General features: G+C 34.5%; 1 protein-coding gene across 18 annotated transcripts in view; it reads right to left on the reverse strand.

Moving 5' to 3' along the window:
* The window catches only part of ATRX (ATRX chromatin remodeler), a 276,097-nt gene that overhangs the window by 145,930 nt on the left and 109,520 nt on the right, over window positions 1–20,647 (reverse strand). For 9 of the 18 annotated variants that reach the window (XM_070291853.1, XM_070291866.1, XM_070291858.1 and 6 more), the window contains 2 exons: window positions 17,462–20,526; window positions 13,415–13,487 (listed from right to left, as the gene is read on the reverse strand). In XM_070291853.1, the coding sequence (XP_070147954.1) occupies window positions 13,415–13,487; window positions 17,462–20,526 (3,138 nt within the window). The remainder of the gene's footprint in view (window positions 1–13,414; window positions 13,488–17,461; window positions 20,527–20,647) is intronic. The other 9 variants (XM_070291855.1, XM_070291862.1, XM_070291870.1 and 6 more) reach the window with 2 other exon arrangements.

A 20,647-nucleotide genomic window follows, 5' to 3' on the forward strand; every position in this document is an offset into this window, starting at 1 on the left:
CTCTTAGCACTGATTTTCCCCCAGTTCTATTCAATTTCACAATATACTGAAAAATCTCAGGGATGTTTCTACTATTTTCACCAATTGTAACTTCATGCTGGATATCCTTCCAATCTTTTACTTGCTCTGCTGCCACCATCTGACAACTACAGTATCAGACAGGCCCACAATAGTAAATCAATTCCTTCAAACAAATGGTATTTCTACACAAAATTCCACATGAAAGTATTTATTCAACAGTAAAACATATTCTTAGAAAATCAGTGTCTAATAAACCACTAATGTGAAACAGTGCCTATAACAAGTAAATAACATTTTTGGCTCTTATATTTCAATTTACTGCATAAATTCTTCCAATCAAATGAAAATATACAACATATATTAAAATACTAAAGCAATAAAAAAATCCCTAATAATATTCAAACTAAGGCAGAAAAGGGGCAAGAGTGCTATTTACTATGTACATAGTTAAAGAACACAAATTACTTTCAAAAAGTTTTTACTTTCCAAAAAAGTAGATAATGCATTAGCCTAAAGCATACCAAAATTTTTCCAGATGCTCCTCAAAGACTAATTTGCCAATGAAAAAATAAACTGTTCAAACCATGAGAAAATATTTAATACTATCTTATGTTAAAATATCAGTTCAGTTCAGTTCAGTCGCTCAGTCGTCGCTGGCTATTTGCGACCCCAGGAATCCCAGCATGCCAGGCCGCCCTGTCCATCACCATCTCCCAGAGTTGACTCAGACTCACGTCCATCGAGTCCATGATGCCATCCAGCCATTTTATCCTTGGTCGTCCCCTTCTCCTCCTGCCCCCAATCCCTCCCAGCATCGGAGCCTTTTCGGATGAGTCAACTATTCGCATGAAGTGGCCAAAGTACTGGAGTTTCAGCTTTAGCATCATTCCTTCCAAAGAAATCCCAGGGCTGATCTCCTTCAGAATGGACTGGTTGGATCTCCTTGCAGTCCAAGGGACTCTCAAGGGTCTTCTCCAACACCACAGTTCAAAAGCATCAATTCTTCAGCACTCAGCATTCTTCACAGTCCAACTCTCACATCCATACATGACCACAGGAAAAACCATAGCCTTGACTAGACAGATCTTACTTGGCAAAGTAATGTCTCTGCTTTTGAATATACTATCTAGGTTGGTCATAACTTTGCTTCCAAGGAGTAAGAGTCTTTTAATTTCATGGCTGCAGTTACCATCTGCAGTGATTTTGGAGCCCAAAAAGATAAAGTCTGGTACTGTTTCCACTGTTTCCCCATCTATGTCCCATGAAGTGATGGGACCGGATGCCACAATCTTCGTTTTCTGAATGTTGAGCTTTCAGCCAACTTTTTCACTCTCCTCTTTCACTTTCATCAAGAGGCTTTTTAGTTCCTCTTCACTTTCTGCCATAAGGGTGGTGTCATCTGCATATCTGAGGTGATTGATATTTCTCCCAGCAATCTTGATTCCAGCTTGTGTTTCTTCCAGCCCAGTGTTTCCCATGATGCACTCTGCATATAAGTTAAATAAGCAGGGTGACAATATACAGCCTTGACGTACTCCTTTCCCTATTTGGAACCAGTCTGTTGTTCCATGTCCAGTTCTAACTGTTGCTTCCTGACCTGCATACAGATTTCTCAAGAGGCAGGTCAGGTGGTCTGGTATTCCCATCTCTTTCAGAACTTCCCACAGTTTATTGTGATCCACACAGTCAAGGGCTTTGGCATAGTCAATAAAGCAGAACTAGATGTTTTTCTGGAACTCTCTTGCTTTTTCCATGATCCAGCGGATGCTGGCAATTTGATCTCTGGTTCCTCTGCCTTTTCTAAAACCAGCTTGAACGTCAGGGAGTTCACGGTTCACGAATTGCTGAAACCTGGTTTGGAGAATTTTGAGCATTACTTTACTAGCATGTGAGATGAGTGCAACTGTGTGGTAGTTTGAGCATTCTTTGGCATTGCCTTTCTTTGGGATTGGAATGAAAACTGAACTTTTCCATTCCTGTGGCCACTGCTGAGTTTTCCAAATTTGTTGGCATACTGAGTGCAGCACTTTCACAGCATCATCTTTCAGGATTTCAAACAGCTCAACTGGAATTCCATCACCTCCACTAGCTTTGTTCATAGTGATGCTTTCTAAGGCCCACTTGACTTCACAAGTGGCTCTAGATTAGTGATCACATCACCATGATTATCTGGGTCGTGAAGATCTTTTTTGTACAGTTCTTCCGTGTATTCTTGCCACCTCTTCTTAATATCTTCTGCTTCTGTTAGGTCCATACCATTTCTGTCCTTTATTGAGCCCATCTTTGCATGAAATGTTCCCTTCGTATCTCTAATTTTCTTAAAGAGATCTCTAGTCTTTCCCATTCTGTTCTTTTCCTCTATTTCTTTGCACTGATCACTGAAGAAGGCTTTCGTATCTCTTCTTGCTATTCTTTGGAACTCTGCATTCAGATGCTTGTATCTTTCCCTTTTTCCTTTGCTTTTCGCTTCTCTTCTTTTCACAGCTATTTGTAAGGCCTCCCCAGACAGCCATTTTGCTTTTTTGCATTTCTTTTCCATGGGGATGGTCTTGATCCCTGTCTCCTGTACAATGTCACAAACCTCATTCCGTAGTTCATCAGGCACTCTATCTATCAGATCTAGGCCCTTAAATCTATTTCTCACTTCCACTGTATAATCATAAGGGATTTGATTTAGGTCATACCTGAATGGTATAGCGGTTTTCGTTTTCCCTACTTTCTTCAATTTGAGTCTGAATTTGGCAATAAGGAGTTCATGATCTGAGTCACAGTCAGCTCCTGGTCTTACTGTATAGAGCTTCTCCATCTTTGGCTGCAAAGAATGTAATCAATCTGATTTCGGTGTTGACCATCTGGTGATGTCCATGTGTAGAGTCTTCTCTTGTGTTGTTGGAAGAGGGTATTTGCTATGACCAGTGTATTCTCTTGGCAAAACTCTATTAGCCTTTGCCCTGCTTGATTGTGCATTCCAAGGCCAAATTTGCCTGTTACTCCAGGTGTTTCTTGGCTTCCTACTTTTTCATTCCAGTCCCCTATAATGAAAAGGACATCTTTTTTGGGTGTTAGTTCTAAAAGGTCTTGTAGGTCTTCATAGAACCATTCAACTTCATCTTCTTCAGCATTACTGGTTGGGGCATAGACTTGGATAACTGTGATATTGAATGGTTTGCCTTGGAGACGAACAGAGATCATTCTGTCGTTTTTGAGATTGCATCCAAGTACTGCATTTCAGACTCTTGTTGACCACGATGGCTACTATATTCCTAATAAATTTTCATCTTTGCACTAAAGGAAGATATCAAGAAGTGTAAGATAAAAACAGTTTTTGTGTAAGATGAGGTAATTTTCACCTTTAGATATAAATTCATAAATCACAATAACAAAGCAAAACCTTATAAAAAGGCTCAAAAGTTGACATGATTCTTGGTTTTCCCTGAACTAGCTTCTATATGGATAAACATCTACTCTGTAATCATGAATGACTCTAGCTCAGTCAAAATCTTGGAGCTGGAATTAGGAGACTTTTGTTGTTTTTAAATTTGAAATTATTTTTATTCATTAACATGAACTCACATTAAATCAAGAATTCATTCAATGGTAGGAGGTGTTAATGTATGTTAATGTTTTTTTAATTTTATTTGAAATATAGATTGCTCATTGCAATTTATATTCAAAGATATATAGCAAAGGCACCTAGACAAACTAAAGCAAACAAAACAGCTAATCACTTTCATAAATGCTGATATGCCCTTTGGTCCTTCCTTCCTAAACAGATAGATAAGGAACATTTAGAAAACACAGAGAGCTACAAATTACAAGAGGAAACCACAGATGAGTTAGCTTTTCTGAGGATTTCTAACTTGATATGCATTTTAATGAAGTGGAGATTAGATCATTCCAATTCAAATCCTACAAGAGCTGCATTGGTGGCTCAGATGGCAAAGAATCCACATGCAATGCAGATGACCTGGGTTCAACCCCTGGATTGGGAAGATCCCCTGGAGAGGGGAATGGCAATCCACTCCAGTATTCTTGATTGAAAAATCCCTTGGACCAAGGAGCCTGGCGGGCTACAGTCCATGAGATCACAGAGAGTTGGACACAACTGAGAGATACTACCTTTAAACTTCTACATCAGTGGTTTCCTAACTGTACATGGTTTGAACTATACATAGTAAAGGTTTTTAAGATGGGGACAACTTACATTTCGCCAAGAAAAAAAATTAAACCCAAATATCATTTATTTCATCATTTTATAAAGTATGAACATACCCCTCCACAAATTAGGAAACAGTTTCAAAATAAAGGGTGGCTCTTTAAATGAATTAAAAGCATCCTTCTGGAAAAACTCTCTAAAATTATCTTTTATACATACCACATCATCATTTCCCATGAACAAGGAATGACTTTTTCAAGCCAATTTGAGTAAAAACACAGATTTGGAATGAATAAGTGTATGTGCATGTGTGTGTACATATAATATGAAGCACTGGATACTAGGTTACAAATAGAAAAACAGTTTACGTGCAGTTACAAGATCTTATATCACCATTTGAGTGGTATAATAATAGCAAATAAGAACACAATTATTAATTTAGTTACTCTAAAGGTTAGTTCAATCACGTGATTTTAGTTTGCATTTACAAGTTTAAAAAATGTCATAAACTCCATATAATCTATAAAGACTTGGTTGTTAATTTTAGGAAACCACATATTTCTTCTTTTGAACTCTAGATTCCTAATTAGTCTACTAAATGAAAAGTCAAAACATGTAAACTTATAAATACTAAAGTTCTAGGCTGTCATGAGGAAACTAACATAAAATATGTAAGATAATAAGATTCTATACCACATGAAAAATCACACAATAAATCATAAAAAATGAAATGAGATCCACACACTGAAGAATTACTTGATTTATCAACAACCCTCAATAAAGTCATAATATACAGAACAATCACAGACACTTTAGAAGTGAATGCTCATTTTTCTCCAAACTGAAAGTTATACAGAATAATGGAGATTCCCTAAGCTTTACCTCACTAAGATGTTTTAGATTTGCCCTTTTGAGCAAAAGAAAGCCTAATGAATACCCATATACATTAAGCCCTAAAAAGAATAATAAAGTAAAATAATTTTGCATAAATAATGACTGATGGCTCACGTCCAATAGGTCAAAGACTTAATGTATCATACAATTAGCCCATCACATAACATACAACTCAAAGTTAGAACTTAATTTGAAAGACCTAAGTGCTGAGGCTGACCTTCAACCTGAGTATTCAAACATGTTGAGGTGAGATGTGTCCCATCTACAAAGCCTGCAGTGAGATTCTTCAAGGGAAACTCCACTACATTAACTCTTGAGTCACGGGTCACAGAAACTTCAAGGACATCATCACTTGAGAACCAGCTCAGGCTGGGAAAGGGTCATTTTGGAGGCCTCAGCTGGACCCATGCTGGAATGCATGTGATGGATGTATAGTCATGATTCCTAGTTGATTCTGTTTGCTCTGAAGTTTCCTTTCTTGAGGTTTTCCAGGATGTTTCTGAGAAAATCATCCAGGCAACAAGGTACTGCCCCTAGAATCTCAATGCTCAGCATTACATCTTGGGGCAGGTACAGCATTCAAAGCAGTCACAACTCTACCAGAAGCATCAGAGGCACTAGTTGTGCCAAACTTGTGGCAGAAAACCTGGCAGAACCAGAAGTAATGGAGCCACTTCTCCATTTTCCTGAAAGGGAAGGAAAGGAGAGGGGAAGAAAGCAAAACAATATGGAAAGGAGGATAAAAACCCACAAACAATGATCAGAAGTGGTAGCATGAAAGAGTAATAGAACCTCAAAACTCAAACAAGCTAAATCACATAATGAATACCAAGATAAGATAATGCCTTATTATCCTTGCACCATCAGCTACTAAAATAAAGCAAAAATAAAATAAGGAATGAGGCCAACAATGCAAAGACAAATGAGCAATCACACAGAGAGCAAGCGAGACAAGAAAGCCTTTAGTAATTCTGATCCTTCCTAGAAAGGAAATCAGTAATGCCTCTTGTTTAAGCACTCAAACAGGAAAAGAAAGTAAACCACCTCTTGGCTGGTAGAAAAATCGATAATTCAAAATACTCAGTTTCTTAAAAAAAGAATAATCAAGAGAATCTCTTCCACCAGGGAATTTTAGAGAAACAGTCATTACAAAAGCAACACAAAATATTAGAGCTGAAGAAAGGACCTCAGAGTCCAAGTTTGTCATTTCACAGATGAGGAAACAGGCTTAAAAAGGGGAAATGACTTGGCCAAAGAAACAAAGCTAGTAAGTGGCAAAGCCAGAAGTACAATCTAAGCTCCTAAATCCCAATCTGCTACTAATTTTACTATGTTAGTCCTATATTCTCTACTCATTCATTGCTACTGTGCTAATTAATGAGTGCTTAGGGCAATACACTAAAGTCACATTCTTAAAGATATCTGTATTTCATTGATTTTTAAGATTATGTATTTAGAAATGAAAGAATTCAAGCTTTCATTTTTAAAGATTTTTAAAAAAAGAGTTGTAAACATCTTTCACCTAGTATGCACTATCGCTAAAATACTGATAGACCATTTCAGATATCCCCAACAATCTACTGTCTTTATCTTTCAAGAGATTCTGAAAACAGGGTTGAAGAAAATTACTAAATGAAACCACATTTTTAGAAAGCCAAAATAGTGTGGCTCCATACACAAAGGTGACAAATTAATTTTTTTGCATTCTGTGCATAATATCATAAAAGAATAGTTAAAACAGAGAATTCTGAATAAGATTATAGTTTTAGAGATAAAAAACAACTAAGTAAATGTAATACTAAAACAATACACCATATATAAAAGGTTGATCTATAAAACAATTCAAATAACTACAGTCAAAAATGTTGAATAAATAAAATTTCTCACAATAAAAATTTTTTTGAGAACAGGGTGAGGGACACATAACCCTCTAGTATGGAGGGACACTTTGTTTTAACAAGTATTATATACTTCAGGTTGAGAATAAAAGATAAACACTGCATAAAACTACAAAGGAATTCCTCATCTTCAAAATCTGTATTAGTATTTTTTTAAACTCTGGTTCAAAATTAGTTTTTGGTTTTTTTTTTTGGTCACTTGGCTAAGCTTGGATCAAATCCAACTCCACTGCAGTGGAAACAGAGTCCTAATCACTGGACCACCAGGGAAGGCTCCAAAATTGATACTGGGTTAAACTTGAATGAACTTTTTGACCAACCCAGTATCTTGATATGACCCTTTCTATGAAAAAAATATAACCAAGGCATAATGAAGAGAGTGCTATTCATGAGATAATGATGAAGTCACTAAATAACCAAAAAGCCAAACACCACCTTGAAATATTTTAGTCACATGTTCTATAATGTTTGCACTTAATAAAAAACATCACCGTTTACTGAAAATTAGTATCAAATAACTTTTTAAAAAATCTTAGGAGTAGAAAGATAAAAGCTGTATGAAATTAAGAACTCAAAGTTTATTAACAATTTATGCATGGGCTCAAATTACAAAATGTGTATTCCCTGATTTTATGTAAAAATCTAAGCCAATTTTAGAGAAAATTTTAATAAGAAATTTATTAACATTGATATTAATTTAGGAAATTTGATCATACTAAAGAACTAGTTCAATTTTTTAATATTTAATACTTGAAAAGTAAAATCAAAGAATTTGAAAAAAAAAGAATTTGCCTTAATTTTATTTTCAAAATCCAAAGACTATATAGTCATAAAAATCAACCTTTTTTGCTCACCCTAGAAACTCAAAACACTCTCTTTTTTGGGGAGTGGGGATGGGAGCTTTTTCTCATTTTCTCAAAGTCCTACTATCACCAAACAATAGAAAATAGTGGGAAAAGGCTGAACATAATGTTTATATCTCAGGTAGATTATATCTAGTGGCTAGATCACCTGTATTATACTTGACTTACAATACTTACCTGCACTGGAAAGACAAAGGAAATTGAAAAAAAATTGCCTTAAAATTGCCAGATATTTAAAACCCTTATTCAAACATGAAACAAGTAAAATACTCATTTAAAACCTATGTTTCTTTTTAAAGCTCAGTGAAACCTAAATCAATTTTGCAAATCAAATATGAAAAAAAATTCACAGAAAAAAATTATTGCAGTTTAGCAAATTTGTAAAAAACAGCTAAAGACATATATAGAAGATGAACACTTGTAAACGTGCTTAAGAAACCAAAGTCATATGTCAAAGGGACTTGACATATATTCAAGCCAATAATCTTTGCTGAAACCAAGTAAACAATCATCAAATATCTTTATTAGAATGAAAAACATCCAGGAATCATTCATTAATCACTTCCAAAAATATGCTTGATTAATAGCACAGAGCCTGCATCAACAGAATACACCAAACTAGTAGGGGAAAAAAATAATCATTTGTATGTTTTCCAGTCTGAAAAGCAAAGTAGTACCAAATGATATAACAACTGGAAAACAAAGGCTACAACGTAGTCCCACAAATTCTATTAACAATGGGCAATTTCTTTAAGCAATCTCCACATCAAATTTCGCTTCTATGAAAAAAAATTAGCCCCACTGAGACAGAAATTATGAGAAAAACTATGCAATATTAGTCAACCTAACTAAGCATTTTTCTACTATAAAGTAAATATTAATATGTGTGGCCATAAAGGATATACATATAAAAAGCCTCAATTTAAGCTAAGTTTGGATTTTTAAAATTGCAGATTTAGGAAAAATTCTGACAATCTAGTTTTTTTCTTTAAAAGCTCAGTTTTAAATATTTTCCACACCCTGTAAAAATTACAAATAAAGAATATTCTGAATACTTCTGGAGGGGCTGGATTCTTCAGTGATAGTTTAACATGCAACCTCTGAAGAAAAACCTGATTTAATAATCCTCAACACCATCACTACTGAACTTAAATACACTACTATGTTATGACTGAGGCTAATTCACAGTGCAGGTATTAAAATAAACATTAAATATCCTTTTAATGAAAGAATCAATTTAAAACAAAACAGATATTTGAAAGGAAACATTAACATAATGGACAATTCAAATAAATGACCTTAAAATTACATGTATAATTTAAATAATCTGACAAACTGATATCATTTTCCCTTCCAAAAAGTATATAAAGCCTGTTATAAAATCTGAATTAAATTGTTATACAAATTCAAAATATAAAGTTAGTCTATTTATATTTTTTCAAAAAACCTGAAACAAAAATTATAAAAGTTAAACTGCTGCTCAACCTATAATTTTTATCACTGTTTACTAAAGGTAATTAAATAGAAATTATTTTACAAGTTAGACCACTCTATCTCACAATAGCATACATTTACTTTCAAATACGAATGATACTACATAATAGCATGCTAAAATAACAAACTTATTTATTCACACCTACTAAAATATTCAGGACAAGACTAAGTTCTTTAAATTACCTCAAAACCTATTATGACTTTAAAATGAAAATGATAAATTGTAATGAAATCTGTCATAAAATTTTCACACACATAGGTAAATATATATGTTATATATAACAACATATGTTTAAAGAATTATAAAGTATTCACTTCCTCAATTTCAGAAATATCAAAACTTAGTTGACTACAAACTAGCTTGCATATCTTGGTTCTACCAAATTGTTTCAACTCTCATGAAAAGAGCGATTATAATAAAAATTAAATGCTTGAACAAGAGAAAAGTTTTACAGACATTTATTGCATCCAAATAATTAACTATTTGCATTAATACACTATTTACCTGTCCATAAATATCAACAGTAAAAATGTGTTACAATACTGCTAAAAAGGCAAAGCATATGAAATTTATACACAATTGTGTACAAATTTATACATCATTACAATATGCTGTCTATTAAAATATATCCAACTCAAAAATGTAAAAGGTAAAAAATAACTCCAAGACGTTCTCATGATCTGAAAAGCAAACTTTTAAAACTTGCTTAGCACATATTCAAATATGCTCAAGTACACTGTCTATACTAAAATAATTTTAAAAGGTATTATATCCCCATCATTAGATAACACATGGGTATTAGATACCTCTTTGGTATACTGCATATGAAACAAGTTATTAATGGCATATTTTATAAAAGTACACTAAACTGGATATAAAGAAAAACATGCTCAAAATAAAATTCTTGAAAGTACTCAACATGGTTGTACTTTTTTAATCACAAATAAACGATGGAATTAAAGATGCCTTTCAATAAAATACCTGCCAGTTACAGAGAGATATGATCAAGTAACTTTAAAGATAAAAAGTATACTTATATTTTGACAAGCTCTAACACAAAAATTACTGCACCCTAATAACACTTATTTGGTGGTTAAATATGAAATTAAGGTTCATAACCCATAAGTAAATTAGGATATAGCAAGTTTTAAACATTATTAGCCTTTCAATAACATTTGAGACCATATAATTTACAAGAAAACAAATAACATAAATAAATGAAGAGGAATTAAAGCATGCTAAAAAAGAATAAAATTTAAATGCCTGTAACATAAAATTTAATGAAATTTGAAAAAAACTGGATATATATGTTTAATCAAAAAATAAGCAGATGACAGCACCTGAGTTTATCTATGACTAATCTCCACTAGAACAAAGCTAGTGGAGGTGATGGAATTCCAGCTGAGTTATTTCAAATCCTGAAAGATGATACTGTGAAAGTGCTGCACTCAGTGTCAGCAAATTTGGAAAACACAGCAGTGGCCTCAGGACTGGAAAAGGTCAGTTTTCATTCCAATCCCAAAGAAAGGCAATGCCAAAGAATGCTCAAAGTACCACACAATTGCACTCATCTCACACTCTAGCAAAGTAATGCTCAAAATGCTCCAAGCCAGGCTTTGGCAATATATGAACCATGAACTTCAAGATGTTCAAGCTGGTTTTAGAAAAGGTAAAGAAACCAGAGATCAAACTGCCAACACCTGCTGGATCATCAAAAAAGCAAGAGAGTTCCAGAAAAACATCTACTTCTTCTTTATTGACTATGCCAAAGCCGTGTGACTGTGTGGATCACAAGAAACTGTGGAAAATTCTGAAAGAGATGGGAATACCAGATCACCTGACCTTCTCTTGAGAAACCTATATGCAGGTCAGGAAGCAACAGTTAGAACTGGACGTGGAACAACAGACTGGTTCCAAATAGGAAAAGGAGTATGACAAGGCTGTATATTGTCACCTTGCTTATTTAACTTATATGCAGAGTACATCATGAGAAACGCTGGGCTGGAGGAAGCACAAGCTAGAATCAAGATTGCTGGGAGAAATATCAATAACCTCAGATATGCAGATGACACCACCCTTATGGCAGAAAGTGGAGAAGAACTGAAGAGCCTCTTAATGAAAGAGGAGAGTGAAAAAAATGGCTTAAAGCTCAACATTCAGAAAATGAAGATCATGGCATCTGGTCCCATCACTTCATGGGAAATAGATGGGGAAACAGTGGAAACAGTGGCAGACTTTATTTGGGGGGGCTCCAAAATCACTGCAGATGGTGACTGCAGCCATGAAATTAAAAGACGCTTACTCCTTGGAAGGAAAGTTATGACCAACCTAGACAGCATATTAAAAAGCAGAGAGACATTACTTTGTCAACAAAGGTCCATCTAGTCAAGGCTACGGTTTTTCCAGTGGTCATGTATGGATGTGAGGGTTGGACTGTAAAGAAAGCTGAGCACAGAAGAATTGATGCTTTTGAACTGTGGTGTTGGAGAAGACTCTTGAGAGTCCCTTGGACTGCAAGGAGATCCAACCAGTCCATCCTAAAGGAGATCAGTCCTGGGTATTCACTGGAAGGACTGATGTTGAAGCTAAAACTCTAATACTTTGGCCACCTGATACGGAAAGCTGACTCATTTGAAAAGACCCTGATGCTGGGAAAGATTGAGGGCAGGAGGAGAAGGGGACGACAGAGGATGAGATGGTTGGATGGCATCACCAACTCCATGGACATGGGTTTGGGTGGACTCCGGGAATTGGTGATGGAAAGGGAGGCCTGGCGTGCTGCGATTCATGGGGTCGCAAAGAGTCGGACACGACTGAGCAACTGAGCTGAAGCTCTATTCAAAACTACAAAATAAAAATTATTGTTCATTCACCTTAATAAAAATGCTGTCCTAGTAATTAGGAGAATGCTGATCTTTGAAACAGAAAAACCTGTCAGCAACAACAAGACATAACAAAACTATAGTGACAGCTGGCCCCATAGCTTTTAATAACTCAGTTAATTCCTTACAAAATTATGACACAAAAATTAATGTTTATCTTCATGCTTTCTTAGTTATTAGAGCTTACTATTAGGAATAAATGGATATTAATATTGTACTCTATAGTAAAATCTCAAGTCTATCATATATTTTTGGTGCCAGAATTGATCAGAGAACATTTCATCCAATCTTTTCATTTTAGAAAACAGAAAATTGTGGCAAAAATCACTTTTCCAAGATCACACAGAAAAGTCAGAACTAGAAGTCAGATAATCTTATGCCCATTATCCCCAAATTCCATCCATTACACCACACTGTCTCCATGAAGATTATGAGTATGTGGGATCTTCTAGTTCAGGAAGGGTTTAAAAGATATATAAAAAACATAAATTTTTGAATATCTCTACTTTCTTTATTCCTCATTGCTAAGATATGGGTGTATCTTTATTTTTTTTCTTCTCCCTGCTATCCCTTAGTTAAGTCAATCTGTACAGACTACAATGTTCACATTTAAACCTATTATATAAGTATTATTAATGTTAACACTATCAAACTGTCTACTTCTATTTTATTTGAAAAGCTGTTAAAATCTAAATCAGTCTAGACACTGTGCAAATAGATACTTATTTTGAAAGCAATTTCTTAATCATCTGACCAGTCTCCTTTTTTCACTTTGAACAGGTTTTAATGAATAGGATCATCACATTGGATGGCAATTTAAAACAATAATCAATATTGAGGATAGAGATTTCTGCTGTCAACAATTTTTGAGACATGATTCACTTTCACTAATAAATAATCTGTCAAAATTAAAATATTCTCAAAAACTTATCACAGTTTACATGAAACATAAAAATTGACAGTGTTGTATTTATAACACACCCTATGCTGGATGTGTTGATATTTATATTTATTTTCTCTTAAGGTTTCAGAGTTACCCCATTTTTTTGGCCTTTCTTTGAAACATGGAGGAAGACTGCGAGTTAGTCTTTCTAAAGCTGGCACTCCTGGTTTGTACAACTTGCTTGCGATTCCGATGCTGCTCTTTGTGCCCATGCCTAGGGTGTGTTATAATCTTTTTAAGGTCCTTACAGACGGAATCATACCTATTTTCAGGATCATTGTCATCGTCGTCATCATCCACTGTGACAGGCACTGATTTAGATAAGGCTTCGTCTCCTTGAGGGAATAAAAGTGTACTTAAAATTATCTACATAAGTAAAATCATGTAAAATAAAACTGAAAGCCAAAACCTTTAAAATAACTAGTGAGTCCTAAACTATGCTCTGGGATCCAAAACATGAATAAAAATAATTTATAAGGAAAGTACAATGTGGAATTTAAGAAGTGTCAGCAGCAAAATAATAAATAGTTGGATCTTATATATTTCAAAGTTTCTTCCCACAGCACAAGAATTTTAAAACTCAATCCTTCCTAGTAACAAATATTTTATCATTCACCATCATATTAGCATAAGTTTCTCACTGAAGTAGGCTTTGTACTGACCCATTTAAAGTTAACAGATGTCTAACTTTTTCTGTATCATTGAAGAATTTTTTAAAATGCTACCAATACTTGGTGATACTTGAATTTGTAAAATATACTTGAATTTGTATGGTGCTCATGGGTAGAATCACCCAGAGATATATTAAAGTACAGTAAAACTTATTTCCTTACAAAAAGTAACATTTCTATCTTTTGATTAAAACTATAGAGTGATTAGGAGAAGGAAATGGCAACCCACTCCAGTTTTCTTGCCTGAAGAATCCCGTGGACAGAGGAGCCTGGTGGGATGCTGTCCATGGGGTCGCACAGAGTCAGACATGACTGAAGCGACTTAGCATGCATGCATGCATTGGAAAATGAAATGGCAACCCACTCCAGTATTCTTGCCTGGAGAATCCCAGGGACAGAGGAGCCTGGTGGGCTGCCGTCTATGGGGTCGCACAGAGTCGGACATGACTGAAGCGACTTAGCAGCAGCAGCAGCAGCAGCATAAAGAGATTAAGAAAATTTGTACATTTCATTGGATATAAATTTTGCCTCAGAAACAAACACTGTACCCTAGTTAACACTATAAATGCTGAAGTAATCAGGGAGAATTATTCAAATGCATCAAAAATTTCAAGGGCATTAATAACACTGAGTGAAGAAAGACAATTTCGAAAGGCTATACACTTCATGATTCCATCTCAAAATAACAGAATTACAGAGATGGAAATCAGATTAACAGTTGCCACAGGTTAAGAATGGGGATATGGAAGGAAGTGTGTATAGAGGTAGCACAAGGGAACCTTGTGGTAATGAAACAGTTCAATATATTGGTTGTTGTGGTAGCTATACAAAGCTACACATGATACAAATTTTGCGCAGAATTATACTTACACACACACAACCACACATACACACAAATGAAGGAGTGCATGTAAAACTGATGAAATCTGAATAAATCATCAGTTTCCTGGTTATGACACTGTACTATAATTATGAAAGATTGATACCATTGGAGGAAATTAATGAAAGACATCCAAGACCTTCTGTATACTTTCTTTCAACTTCCTGTGAATTTATAATTATTTCAAAATAAAAGAGGGGGCAAAAGTTAGGTTCATTGATGGATAGATAGGATATATAAATTAAAGTATGTGATAAAGCAAATATAGTACAATGTTAACAGCAGAAATTCCTCCATATATTTAACATTTTTTCATAAAAAAATACTGGGAGAAAATGTTGAAGAAAAAAATTCACTAGGAACACAGATACCTACAGGTGCAGGATAGAAATATGCTAACTGTAGAAAGACAAAAGTAAATCTTCCAATTAACCTTAGCAAACTCACAATAAATACTTCATTCAAACAGTTCAATCCTCAAATTAAATATTACTAGCGATATTACTGCTGTTCCTCCTTACCACATCTTTGAAAATTTGACCCATCCTTCAAATCTGAGTTCAAATACTATCTGTTCTTTTAAGTCTTCCTCCAATATCTGGATAACTGGCTCACCTACTATTTATCACACAGACTCATTTTAGTTTTACATCTTTCTCCTGGTATTCTTTTTTTTAAAACAAATAATGACTTATCTATGTCTATCTTGCTCACTGGACTGCAATCTCCTAGGACCATGTTCCTCATCATAGTTAGTCATGCCATTCCCGAGACCAACTAGAAAATGGTGTACACTGTAATAGATTCCCAACTATTGCTGAATAAATAGGAATCCTCTAAATTCATGGGAGCAGGGTAGGCTTTTTAAGAGCTCATAAAAATTGTCACCTGAATTAAGCTGATGTATTAGGAGAATAGATAAATTTAGCATGCTTTGTATACAGGCAAGCAAATTCTTAAGGAATGCCACTATCATTGACTCACACCCAAACTTATCTTGGAAATCAGTGCTTTTAACATAGTGCTTATTTGCAATTCCCTGAATATTTTTTTCTGACTAAGTATTTCTACCAACAAAGTCCAATTTTTATTTATTTTAATTTTTTATTGAAGTATAGTTGACAATGTCCAATTGTTAGATGAGTTCATTCCCTAGCAAATTTGTCCTCCTTTTCTACATCTAAAAGTATAATCAGTCCAAGAAATACCCAGAGTGAAGAAAATTTGAACAACAAATTTTATTCCTTCCAACAGTTGAGAGACTGGCATCTTGCCTGAAGTGCAGAATTCTCAAGGCTTTTCTGGATATAAACACGATAAAAGGGAAATGAACCCTCTTAAGTATTAGCCATATGTTGCCATCTCTTATTAAGACCTAATCAATGCATATTACTTATTAAAATAGTTATTAACAGTTCTAAGCATGAGAATTGTAATTCTCATAGAAACTCTCATATGTGTCAAGTGAGATTTGGGGAGACGAAAATTAGTATCTGAAATCAAACATGCAGATTTCACTAGGGAAGCTGTTTTGTCATGGAAATCAGTTTTACAAAGTTTGATTAGTCCAACAGTCTAGAATTTGCAAATGAGAATACTCCATGTAATTTATTATTCCCACACTCTAATCCTAATGAGAGTTTTTTCAACCTACCTGATAACCAAAACATTGAATTGATATCAAAGTAACCATTATATTATATTTTGAATACAAATTCACAATCTCATATGCAATTTAAAAATCTAAGAAATTCTCAAAATTAAAAATTTTGTAAGGTGGTACCAAAGTTTACTTGGCAGCAATATCTAATCTGAACTGCTTATTCCTCTTACATGTAAATGTTCGTATGTTCTGCTGGAACACAATAGTAAGTGCAATCTCCTTCACAAAAATTTTTAAATAAATTTGAAGTGTCCTTGGTTAACTGACAGGTTTTATTGACTTAAAAAAAGACAATAAGAGCAACAAGCGTACATTTATTATACAACTATTTTTTAAAGAACTGCCATAATGATAAATATTTTTAATTTTTTGAGGGGTATCATTGACCCATACCCTTATTGTCCTAGTGCTCTATCTCATCAGGGTAGAGTAATCCATGTACTTTCTGGAGTTTTTTCTTTTTTTATTTTGTTAATGTTAAAAATGGAAACATCTGTTCATGTTATTAGAAAAAAAATGATGAGCATCAGCAACAGGTTTCAATAAAGTAAATTTAAATTTTTCAGAGGATTTCATAGACACAAAGTTAATGTGCCCAATTTAAAAATCAGGGCTGATTCATGTGAATATATGGCAAAAACCACCATAATATTGTAAAGTAATTAGCCTCCAATTAAATTTAAAAAAAAATGTCAGATGCATGGCAAAGCAGTTAAAACTTTCACATAACATGTCATACTCATAACAAGCACTCATCTCCATTACATGAGTAAATGTCCACTGAACTACTATCAACAGTCTGATTTTCCTTCATAAATTACTTTTCATTACTCCAAAGAAAAGCATTAAACATTAATAAAGAAATTTACCCAACAAATTTGGTACACATGATACAGAACACTAATAATGTTTCAAATACCTCCCAATGGTGACAAAAGAAATTGGAGAAAGAGGTTCTAGAAAATCTCTAAAATTTTTTTAAATGGTGTTTTTCTACACAATAAGTAACCTTGCATTTGGCTGACTACAGAGAAAATAAACAATGTAGTTATTCAAGAGGGGAAAAGTATAAATTTTCTATTTGTTTTCCCATACCTGAAGATTGACAAAATCCAGTATGTGACGACAGCACTAAATTTTCAGTCACAGGCTTAATTTTCTGCTCATCACTGCTCCCCTCACCTACAGATTTCTGATCATCATCTCCTATATCAGAAGAAGATGAGGAAGTAATGTCAGCCTGCTTCCTTTTAGTGCTTGTTCTCAAGGAGTTTCTCATTTTCTCCTTCATACTGCCTGCCTTCTTTTTAGCTGAAGTTCTTTGTTTCTTCAGGTTTTTATTATCTTCAGAACTTTCCTCAACATCAGAAGATGATGAGCCACTTTGTACTTCCTTGCTATTTCTATTTGAATTTAAATTCCTTCTTTCCCTTAATTCTATTCTTTTTGGTCTCTTATCAGAAAAATCACAGCCATCTTCCTTCATGGAATATTTTTCAGTATCAGATGATGAACAATCCTGTCTCTTCCTCGAACTCTTTTCAGGCAAGTTGAACCTTTTCTTCTCTCTACTCGATGTTCCATTCTTACTCCTCTTATCTTCTGAAGAATCACAACTTTCTCTTTTCCCTGGTAACTTCTCAGAATTATCAGATAATTCACCCTTCTTTTTAGAAGCTTTATCTTTTCTTTTTTTGCATTTCTTTTCCCCATCAGCTGAGCTCTTATTTTGTTTTATCCTTTTAGGAAAGTGACAAATTTCTTCTCCCTCAGGTAATTTCTCAGTAGTATCAGATGATGATTCATACTCTTGTTCCATCACTTTTTCACTCAAGTCTGCAGTCTTCTTTTCTTTTTCTTCAATTTCCTTTTTGCTCTGCTCGTTATCATCTTCAGAGGATTCATCACTCTGTTCTTTCTCTGAGAACTTCTCAGCAACATCACATAAGCCACCCAGTATTTTCTTACACATTCTGGTTCGCTGGTGCTTACTCTTTCCTTTAGATTCAGCAAACTTTTTATCTTCTGGAGAATTAAAACTCTCCTCTTTCCCAGAACAAAGCTTATCAGCACTCTCTGAGGAAACATCAGGCTGCTGCTTCTTAGAGAGGCAATCTCTCAATTCCATGTTGGTCTTGTCTTTATCAACTGTGCCTTCTGCTGAAGAGAAATTCTCTCTCTCTTGTTTCCTTTCAGCATCATCAGATGATCCTTCCTGTGCAGTCCTCAAACTTTTATGACCTTGATTATCCATTCCTTGTTTGTTGTGTTTTTCATCTTCAGAAGAATCATAATCTTCTTTATTTGGAACTCTTTTTTTGGTTGTTCTGGCAGTCCCAATTTTACTCATTCTCTTTATCTCTTTTTCTAATTCTGAGTCATAATTAGAAGATTCAGACTGGTTTTGCCGTTTCTTTTTAGAAATTATAGACTTTTTAACTGATTTACCTTTCTTAATATCAAAATCTGAGCCAGAAGTAGAACTTTTTCGTTTCCTTTTTCTTTTATCATCTTTCCCTCTTTGAATCTCTGAGTAAAAAGTCTTCTTGTTATTTGTATGAGGTTCATTAATATCAGTATCTGAAGAACTGTGACTCATACTGGGCACGTCTTTGAGGATTGCCAGCATTTCTTCAGAATCTGAAATGTGATCCACAATCTCTGACTGCTTAGATTTAGGCAATTTATTAGGTTTAGGATTATCTATAGCACTGTCAGAAGAATTCCGCTTATCCTTTTTTCTCATTGGAACTGTAAGTTTTTGTTGCTCCTTCACTGTTTCATTATTTTCTTCATCTGAATTAGATGTTGTACGGTTGGTTTCTGTCTGTCGCCTCAAAGGTGTAGTCTTTACACGCGGGGATCTTCGAAGATCAGATTCTTCTGAAAGTAACGGAACTTCACTTTTAGCCAAATGCTCATTATCATTCTTTTCCTGTTCAAGTTCACAGTTCTCTGGCTTAGGGTTCAGACAAGAACTTTTATAGCTATCTTTATCTTGTGGAACTTCCTGACAATCAGCACCTTTAATTGGGGAAATAGAAAGGGAAACAGGGGTGAGTTTAACATATAATTCTTTTGTTACTTTAGCTGTTGTTTTTGATTTAATACCTCCTCTGTTGTCTTTTGAAGTAATATTTAATTTTATAGAAGTCTCCAGTTCTTGTTCAGTTCCACTGTTTCCATCTCCCTGATACTCTGATGAACTCTGAACTTCCATAGCAGTCTCAAGATTTTCAAAAATGTCTTCTGGAACTGAGGAAGGAACAGACACAATATCCATGTCTAAGTCTTCGGCAGTGTTAGTAGGTTCATACTGAGGTTCTTTTTTATCAGATTTCTTATGTTCAGTACTGGCATTTTTATGTGCTCTTTGTTCCTCTACTGCAACACTCTGACCTATATGCTCACTATCTACCTGCTTTCTTGACAGTTTACCTTCTGATTTTGAAATATCCTTCCTTTCCAAAACACAAGGTTTTTCTCCTTTTCTTACTTTTGTTTCAGACTTAGCATCTATGACTTTATGCTCTTCGGTATTTTTCTCTTTGTTTACAGCATCCAAAGCTTGAATCTCTGAATTCAAATCTTCTTCTAATGCAAGATGAGCTTTCTTGATATCAGCCAACACAGACTTAAAAGCCTTAAGCTGACGTAACTTTGTAGCAGAATTGATTTCTGAATTATCTGTTGCCTGCTTCAAAAATTTAATGTAACTGGAATTCATGTTGGCAGTAGTCTCAATCAGTTTTTTTGCCTTCTTAATCATGTCCTTGGGCACAATTAGTGCTGAATAAGAGTAGGTTACAGAACCAGAATATGAATCATCTAACTTCTTTTCTTCTCCATTACAATTTGAACTGTTTTTCTTTGGAGAAAATCTGGGTGCATGCTCATATACTTTACTAGTCTTTTCATTGTCAACTTTTATCTTCTTCTTATTTTGTTGCAACAACTGTTCTAAGTTTTCAAATACGCTGTTACATGCCGTGACCAAGTCCAACAAAGGCTCTGGGTGGCAAATGTAGCAATACCATTGGTTGTTTTCATCCATTATTGTAGACAGCTCCTTTCGACCAAGGTTGCGAAGAATGCACTTCTTACAGAAGGCATTATGGCAAAAGTCACAACAAATTAAGTTTCCACCTTCTGCACACCATCTGCAATTATTTAAAGATTAAAATATTATTCAAACATGAAACTCATTTTAAATCTTTATAGTACTAAACCAATTAAAATTTCTTGCCAACAATTTTAATAGCAAAGTAATTTAGGTAATTT

The sequence above is a fragment of the Ovis canadensis genome, chromosome X (assembly GCF_042477335.2).
Source record: "Ovis canadensis isolate MfBH-ARS-UI-01 breed Bighorn chromosome X, ARS-UI_OviCan_v2, whole genome shotgun sequence".
In the NCBI taxonomy this organism is placed as follows: Eukaryota; Metazoa; Chordata; class Mammalia; order Artiodactyla; family Bovidae; genus Ovis; species Ovis canadensis.